The sequence below is a fragment of the Galeopterus variegatus genome, unplaced genomic scaffold (assembly GCF_000696425.1).
Source record: "Galeopterus variegatus unplaced genomic scaffold, G_variegatus-3.0.2 Scaffold133, whole genome shotgun sequence".
Lineage (NCBI taxonomy): Eukaryota > Metazoa > Chordata > Mammalia > Dermoptera > Cynocephalidae > Galeopterus > Galeopterus variegatus.
Window position 1 is genome coordinate 283,479 of NW_007726244.1, and position 9,043 is coordinate 292,521.

The 9,043-nt window shown below is 53.3% G+C and overlaps 1 protein-coding gene across 1 annotated transcript in view; it reads left to right on the forward strand.

Annotated features, from left to right (window-relative positions):
• Positions 1–15: 15 nt before the first annotated feature.
• Positions 16–9,043, forward strand: part of CUEDC1 (CUE domain containing 1) — a gene marked incomplete at its 5' end in the record, with an annotated part of 19,709 nt that continues 10,681 nt past the window's right edge. Inside the window, 2 exons of the mRNA XM_008588986.1 lie at positions 16–282; positions 4,775–4,902. Coding sequence (XP_008587208.1) covers positions 16–282; positions 4,775–4,902 — 395 coding nt within the window. The remainder of the gene's footprint in view (positions 283–4,774; positions 4,903–9,043) is intronic.

Consider the following 9,043-nt stretch of genomic DNA (forward strand, 5'->3'; position numbering starts at 1 on the left):
GGGGGCGGCCCGGGGGGTGGCGCCGCGGCGGCCGCAGCCCCGCAGGAGCTCAACAACAGCCGGCCGGCCCGCCAGGTGCGCCGCCTCGAGTTCAACCAGGCCATGGACGACTTCAAGACCATGTTCCCCAACATGGACTACGACATCATCGAGTGCGTGCTGCGCGCCAACAGCGGCGCCGTGGACGCCACCATCGACCAGCTGCTGCAGATGAACCTGGAGGGGGGTGGCGGCAGCGTCTACGAGGACAGCTCCGACTCGGAGGACAGCATCCCTCCGGAGGTAGGGGCGCGGCCCCGATGATTCACCACGAGCTCCAAACACCGTTTGAACCTCTCAGAGGACCTGGGTTACTCCCTGTCTGGGTTCTAACCAGCGAGCAAATTTCTTTCCCCTAGGGAAACGTACCGTCAGTCATCGGCCTTATTTCATGGGCAGAAATCATGCAGTCATTCAACAGACACTGACCGCCCACTCAGGGGTGCGCCAGGCACGTCCTAGATCCTGAGTCAGGGGTCATCAGAATTAAAGCGCTTGTTAAAAATGCAGGTGCTGGGGTCGGCCTGTGGCTCACTTGGGAGAGTGTGGTGCTGATAACACCAAGGCCACCGGTTCGGATCCCTATATAGGGATCCGAACCGGTGGCCTTGGTGTTATCAGCACCACACTCTCCCAAGTGAGCTAACCGGCCATCCCTATATAGGGATCCGAACCGGTGGCCTTGGTGTTATCAGCACCACACTCTCCCAAGTGAGCTAACCGGCCATCCCTATATAGGGATGGCCGGTTAGCTCACTTGGGAGAGCGTGGTGCTGACAACACCAAGTCCAGGGTTAAGAACCCCTTACCGGTCATCTTTCGAAAAAAAGAAAAAAAAAAAAAATGCAGGTGCCTGGGCCCCACCCCAACATACTGAATTAATCCCACTTCCAGGACTAGAGTCTAGAAGTGGGATTATATATGAAAAAATACAGTATTGAAAAAAGTGTGTTTTTCTTTCAAGAAAGGCTCTTGAACCTCTGGGTTTTCACCTTGTTCAAGTCAGACAAAGTTTCTGCCCTCCCAGCACTCACAGTTCAATGTGGACTGGAGGCAGGAGTCAGGCCCTGACCGCCCAGAGTGCTAAGTGCTATGATGGGAGAAATGGAAGCTGCAGAGAGCAGAGCATGACCTCCCAGAGGAAGGGATGGCTGAGCTGAGACCCGAAGCGAAGAGCTGGGGGAAGGGAGTGCGGGCAAAGGGAACAGCTTGTGCTGAGGCTCAGGTGAAACAGCACATGACTGGTTAGGGAAATGGCAGCAGGATCATCTGTCATTCTAGGATGCTGGAGTGAGAGGAGACCAGTGAGGCTGACAAGGTCCTGCTGCTGAGAAAAAGGGTGGGACCGTATCCCTGGAGCGCAGCCAGCCACAAAAGGGGACTGACATTTCAGACTCGCCAGTTAAATCCATCTGACTGGCCTGATGGAGGCGGTAGTGAGTCATATCCAAGCAGTTCTCTCATTCTCTCCAGGGAAATGGCTAGGGCAGCGGGGACCGCCACCCTGCATCAAGACCCACCTGCTGAGGGTGGCTGGTCCTCCCTGGCCCCATCCAAGAGTTTAGGGCATGTCTCCAAAGAACTGCAGTGCTCGGTGCAGAAGGGGTGAGGCACACAGTCTGTCAGGGAGAGGGGTTGCCGCAGATGAGATTTAATTCCATTCATTATTGAGTCCCAACCTGGCCAGGCACCATTCTAGGTGTTTTAGATGTATCATCTCTTCTAGTCCTCACATACTTTGTGAGAGGGCATTATTATCACCCTTGTTTATAGTGAGAAAACTTAGACCCAGATGGAGCCTCAGAGTCCTTCTCAACAGAGCCCTGCATGCAGCTACTCTCTATCAATCAAAGTCACCCTGCAGGGCGACGCCTCCTTACTCTCCTCCCCTTAGTGGGTGCTGGTAGAACTAACTCCTGGTGGGAGGAGGAGCTCTGTGGGAAAAGACATGTGTCATCCCTGTGTCACCTGCAGCACCGAGGACAGTCAAGGCACATAGCAGGCACTCAGGAATGTTTGTTGAAGGAATAAATGTTGCTGCTCTCTTTGCACAGCTTTCTATCGTCTTTTCCTGGGATACCACTTCTTTGATCTGCCTGGATTAGCCAGTGGAGGGAATATTGGAAAACCTTGTGGAAAGGAGGGGTGAGAGAGTGCGCGTGTGTTTGCAGATACGTCCTTTAAGTGTGAGCTGGAAAAGTTCTCTGCAAGCTCTGACTCTTTCTACAGTCTCATTTGTTCTGGCAGGTAGGATAATGTTTCCTCCTTTATCCATGGCACCCACAGCCCTGTGAACTTCTGCAAGGCTTTCCCATCCCCTAGGTAGGCCTGCACTGTGTGTGTGCTTCTGTTTTTCTAAGAATCTTCCTTTCCAGATCAATCTCCTATCTCAGCAGCCCTCCCCTCCCTTGGCTGTTTCCCTAACCCCCCACCTTTGGAGCTCTGCCTGGGCCCATCGGCAAGCAGTTCCTGAGCCAGCAGAAAGTGCTTTGGAAAATTTATGAGCAGCAGCTGGAATGACAATAACTGCTGACTGGAAAAAGCCCCCTCTCTGGAGGCTGATGGATGGTGGGCTGGCCTAAGGGGTACCCTTGCCACAGAGAAATATCTCTTGTCAGATAAATTGCTCAGACCCTGCCCCGGGGAGCACCTGGCAGGCATCCGTCACCCACAATGAGTTAAGCCAGGAGGCCACACAGCTGAAGACTTCAGCACCTTTAGATTCTGAAGAATAACCTCACTGTGGCTGGTGGAGTAGGGGAGAGAAGCAAGGAAGGCCAGACACACAGCCGGGGTTGCTCTCCCTGGGGCTGGAGATCATCGGCCTTTCTGGAGCTTGCCTGGCCCGCTGCCTGCCTCCTTGGTATGTCTGCATTCTGCTCCAGGAGCCTCTGATGAAGTCTGGTCTTGCTGACCCAGGAGGCTGTGCTGAGGAGCAGGAGGGGCCGGGAGGGAGGGACCTTCTGGTAAGGACAGCCTGGGGGCCTGATCTCCCCGAGTCTGGGGGGCCGACAGCTACAGACCACAGTCAGAGGAAACGACAAGCAGCTTCCTCCTGGGAACAATCACACTGAGCTGTCCTTACCCATCTTGCTCAGACCAACCTCAGTGGGAAGAGGCCAGGCTGACCACTGAGGAAGGAGAGGGCTCAGCCTCCAGGAGCTGGCTTCTAGGCCCCAGCCTGGACCCTGTCTCTCAGAGCAGAGCAGTCTGGTGAACAGCAGCAGCAAGTTTTCCACATACACATGCTGAGCTGCCGTCCTGTGTCAGGTGCCAGAGATTTGCCGGTGAACAGGACTGGAGCCTATGGTATTCTTGCTCTTTTTCCTTTTTGTGGAAATTTGGGGTAAGCAGAGCAGTGGCCCACGAAGCAGCTACATTCTTCTTTTCTTACAAAAGCATCTGTTTAAATACTTTCCACCTCAAAGGAAAGAACGTTAGTGCATTCCAGGGAGGGAGGCCTTCTTGGGTCAGGCTGGCTGTGTGTGCACAGATCACTGCAGTATGTGTGTGTGTGTGCGTGGGCACTCAAGTGTGCGGATTCACCCACCAAGGTGTCCCTGTGAGGCTCTGTGTGCCGGGCGCAGCTGGTCTTGGGGCAGAGGTGTGCCAGTGCAGCCCAGCCTGGCTCAGACTTGCAGAGTTAGAAGCACAGGTGCCTTTAAGGGTGACTTCTGCAAACTCACCTGAGGTCTGGGGACTCAGGGCTGATTTGCAGGCTTTGAGCCCTTCCCATGGTCTTTGGTCGTGGAGGAAATGGGAACTGAGCTGTGGGGAGGAGCAAAGAGGGGAGCTGGAGGCTAAGGTATGGCTGATGTGTGACAAGGGATCTCCTGGCTGGTGGCTCTGTGGCAGAGTCCAGGTCAGTCTATGTAGCAGGAAGCCCAGCTTTTGCCCAGGCCTTGGCCTCTCCCTGCCTCTCTTTCTGGCTCCTGGATGAAGAGAGGATTCCAGGAGAGAGAGCGGGCATCCCGGGCATTCCCCTATCTCTTTCACCCTAAGCATCCAACCTGGGTGTGCAGGCATTGAGCCCGAAGGAGGCACCCTTGCTGCAGAGACCATGGTCCAAGTTGAAGACTCAGATTTAAAAGGAGTGTGTGCTACTCAGTCGGCCTAGGCCTCAGTTTTCTCATTTGTAAAATGGGGGTAACGATCCATATCTTACTGTGCCACATTGTTTGAAATTGAGATGATATAAAAGATGTGGAGGTACTGTGAGGGAGGGAATGAATGACATTATCATCAAAGAACAGCACCTGGGGAAGAGTACACGAATCAGATGTGCAGCTCAGTGACGTTTCTCAGCATCAATACACCATGTTATCGGCACCCAGACCAAGAAGCATCAGCAGAACCTGGAATCCCCCTTGGGTCTCTTCCCATCCTTACCCACCCACAGAGGTCAAACTGCTCTGACTTCTATCACTGTGTTTGTTTTGCCTGTTTTTGAACCTTACTTGGATGGGTAATGCTGCTATGAACATTCTTTCAGCGACATGTACTTTCATGTCTGTTGATTCTGCTGGAATTGTAGGGTCGGAGGGAACCATGTGTTTTGCTTTAGTAGATAAAGCCAAACAGTTTTCCAGAGCGGTGGTTGTGTCAAGTTACCCTCCCATAGCAATGCGCAAACTTCCCTTGTTACACATCCTCGCCCAAACTTGGTTTTGTCTAAATGTTATTTAAATTCAAGGAAGGATTATTAATCTTTCTTTCTTTGTTGTCTCTGATTTAGATCTTGGAAAGGACTTTGGAACCTGATAGCTCTGATGAAGAGCCCCCGCCTGTGTACTCCCCACCAGCCTACCACATGCACATGTTCGACCGGCCTTACCCTCTGGCTCCCCCCACTCCACCTCCCCGGTGAGAATCCATCTTCTCTCAGAGCGCAGGGTAGTAGGGAAAAGGATCAGGGGTTAGGGTTGTGTACAAACACGGTGGGAAACTTGGCTGGACCCCTCAGTATTTCATTCCAGCAAGAACAGGCTTCTACCGCAGCAAGAGACATTTTAGCTCGATACCAAGGAGAACTTCCAAAATGTAAGGATTGCAAGAGCAAACATTTACTAAATTCTGACTTAGGCTAGGTGGTATGTCCTGTGTCATGTGAGTCACAGTTAAGTAAGGCAGCCTCTGCTTTCTGGGAGCTCATGGTCAAGGGAGATGCCAGAATAGGAATGACAAACACATGGAATGGGTACTGATACGTCCCCTCCTGAGCCCAGGCAAACATTATTAATTCATCACTGTGCTCTTTCCTGTTGAGTCAAGACAGAACCTCAGCGTCCTCTTCAACACAGCCTTCCCAGACAGTCACTGGTAATTGATGGAGTGGCTATTTGCCAGCCTTAGGCTACAGATGTGAGGATTTTAAGCAATGGGAGCAAATCTCTTTTTTTGGAATAGTTTGATAACTGGAGGCAGGGAAGTAGCCTGCGAAGTCCCTGGAGACTTTTTCCAGGTTAGGGACTCTGTAATTGGGAAGCTTAAAATGAAGGTGGTTGTCAGCAAGCTCCCATGGGCTTCTGAGGTGCTTGTTTTTCTGGGCTCCATGTTTGTGGTGGGGCTGCTGGAGCCCAGGTGTTGCTTCTTCATTCTGGAGTGGCTGTTCCTTATAATGACTCAGGCCTGGGGTGGCTGGGGGGGAGGTGATGGGACAGGAGACTTGCCTCAGTGGAGCTTCCCTTCTGGGGATCTTGGGAATCCCCAAGCGGTGGCGGTGGAGAATTCTGTTATTATATAGGTATAGCTAATAATAACAGCAGCCATTTACTAAGCACTCTTCAAATGCCAGAAACTGCCAAGGTTCTTTTTTTTTTTGTCTTTTGTCTTTTTCCATGTCCGGCAACTGATCGCAACCCTCAGTGTTGCCCCCGTACCGGACCGGGGACCGGCAACGGGATTGCAACCCTCGGTGTTGCTCCTGCGCCTCGCCCAGCCAGCGAGCGGGAACCGGTCCGCATGTGGGATCCGAACCCTCGGGCGGGAGCGCCACCGCGCTTCCCAAGCGGCGCACTTATCCAGTGCGCCACCGGGCCGGCCCCAAACTGCCAAGGTTCTTTACCTACACCATCACATTTGAAGCAGAGGTGGGCACTGTTGTTATCACCCCCATTTTACAGATGAGGAAACTGAGCTTCAGAGAGTTTTCATAACTTCTTCAAGACTAAGAACTGAGATTTGAATCCAAGTCATTCTGACTTCAAAGCTAATCACTCTTCACTGCTGTGTCCAGTTACCTCCCTAATGAGAAAAATCTCTGTGATTGCAGCTTAGGGAGCTGACAGAATCCTAGGGAGTTATGAGGGGTGGGGAGGGCAGTGTTTTGAGTCAGGGAGGAGCAGAGCTAGGGTCTTTATTACAAGTGGTACCAGGAGATGGCAGGCTAAATGGGGTGGGAGGTGGGGAGTAGGTGGATGGGTCTGGATGAGACCTGGGCAGGACTTGCAGCCTGGGATGGGTCACAGAGTTCAGGGCTGAACGATTTTTCTTTGACTTTTTTTTTTAAATATCCCAGGATGCTTTTGCAAGAAGTTCAGTTTCTGTTAGGCAGAGTGCCTAGTTTTCAGGAGGGAAAACTGAGGCCGTAAGAGAAAGAATCCCAGAGTAAACCTGGCATAGGTATCCTGACTACACCCTTTCTCCCTGCTCTGGCTGGGTGTTCAGCCTGCTGTAGGGCTGAGCGGCAGGACAGTACAGTCCAGCGATGGGAACCCCAGTTGGGGACAAGGTGACCTCAGCCCTAGACCAAGGCTTAGGAGGCCTTGTTCTGACCCTGTGGACTTTAGACAAGTTACTGCCCTTGCCTGAGATTCAGGGACCAGACCTAGGAAAGGAAGGCTTTGCTGGGCTGGCAATGGATGCACTGAAGAGAACTTGAGTTGTGGAGTCAGACAGAAGCAGACTGCTCTCCCTACCCCTTTCATTCAGCTGCCTAACTTCTGATTCTCCTGTGCTGTGTGGCCTCTGGCTGATTGCTTAACCTCTCTGAGCTTCATCTGCTTCATCCGTGACATGGAAATACTAACTCCCACCTCAGCACCGTGATGAGGACTGAATGGGATGTTGTGTGGAGCACTAAAGCACACTGCCAGGTATACACAATCGGCAGTTTACTGCTCCTTCCTGCCCCCCAGCTGCACTGGCTGGCCTCTGTGTCTGGCTCTAACATTGAACATTGAGACCAGTGGCGAGGCTTCCCCCAGAGGCCAGTATTCAGAAGAGGTACATTCCCCTTTGCCCCAGATGACTCTTGTAGGCCCAGATCTACCCTCGGCCATCTTCGGGGCTTTGCTCAGTCTTTCTACCCAGGACATGCATTTGTAGGATTTATCGAGTCACCTGCACTGTGCAGGTGCTGAACCTTGTGTAAGCAATGCCTTATTCCCCTGCCCTTCCGTCCAAGGAGGTCAGAGTATACAGGAGCAATAGACATGGGGATGGGGAGCAGGAGAGGCTGCCTAGAGGAACTGATGTCCAAGCTGTGACCTAAAGACCACGTTGGCATTAGTCTGGTGAAGCAGAGGACAAAAGGGCAGTCCAGGCAAAGGAAATGGAGGCAGGAAAAAGGGAACCACCTGGAGAACTCCTGGAAGTATGGAATGGCTGGGTGAGGCTGGAGAGGCAAGCAGATCTTGGGGGCCTTGTGGCCCTCCAAGGAGCTTCAATCTTATCCTGCAGCCAGCAGGGAGCCACTAAAGGGGTTTGAATTGGAGAGTGACACGATCAGGTTAGTGTTTTAGGATTATCCTCTGGCTGCTGAGAGAGATCAAATTTGAGTGGGGAAATGATCTGGCCTTCTTTTCCCACCTCCAGTTACTTGGGTGTCTGAGAGCTTGGGCATCACCCTGCCGGGGCACAGAGAGGCAGGGCAATCCCAGGGGAGCATCCGGGAATGCCAGAATACCTGGGCCAGGTTTTGCCTAGATGATCTGTGTGCCCTGGGATAGGGCCTGGCCCTACCTAGATTTCAATGTCCAGTCTTTACCAAAAATACCGCCTAGAAGGCCTGTTTCTGAAATCCTTCTTGGTCAGGTCTGATGTTCCATAGGTAAACCTGGGGGTCTGATGGGGCTGGAAGTTGTAGTTTTGTAGTTCAGGAACAGAGGCTTCAGGCCAGGATATCCTCCCAGCCCTCTTTCTTTCCCCTCCCCGAGCCTGTCCTCCCCTGCTTCTGCCTGAAAGAGTCTTGGACACCCAGGAGACCCCTCCGCACAGGCCTCCTGCTGTTTTTCCGTTGAAATTACAGCCTTGAAAGTTTTTTATTTGCCTCTCAGCTCATTTCTGACATTCCTTTCTGACCACAATGGAGTTGCCTGAGCTGCCAGTGCTCAGGGCACCCCCCTCCCCCGGTTGGCGCAGCTGTGGGCTGACCTCATCTCCACCCGTGCAGGGTAAGGGGCCGGGAAGGGACTGGCCTGCCCTTCTTCTAGGACTACGACCCAGCAGCAAAGGAAACTCAGCTGTGGATAGGGGCCTCCGCCATCTGTCCCCCTCCTCACTTGGGCATCTGGTAACAAAGTGGCTAGAGGGCTCTTCCTTCACAGCTTTCCTGGGTGGCTCCAAGGTGTGGTTGTTGTGGGTGGACACTGTGTCCCCAGACCAAGACCCTGAGGCCCAAGGAAGGGTAAGGACCCTGGAGAGGATTTCTCGCAGCTGTGGCAGCAGGTGGTCTGCCAGTCCCTGAAAGACGGGGCATCCTCTCCTCTGCCTCTCAGGCCCTTGGAGAACATGAGGCCTCCACAGTGACAGAAGGTGGCAGAGTGATGTAGGAAGAAAGAAACCTGGCCTAGGAACAGGTGTCCTGGGTCATGAAGCAAGTTCTTCCCCGGCCCCTCCCTCGTCTGAACCGGAGAGGGTGGAGGAGCGTGCGGGGTTCCCGAGGCTGCAGCCTGCGAGGGCGCACGGAGCTCCCACCGCGCACGGGGCTCCCGCCGCGCACTCAGCAGCTGCTTATCCCTGGCTGCCGCCGCCCCCGTCCCTCCCCTTCCCCCGCCGGCCGCCC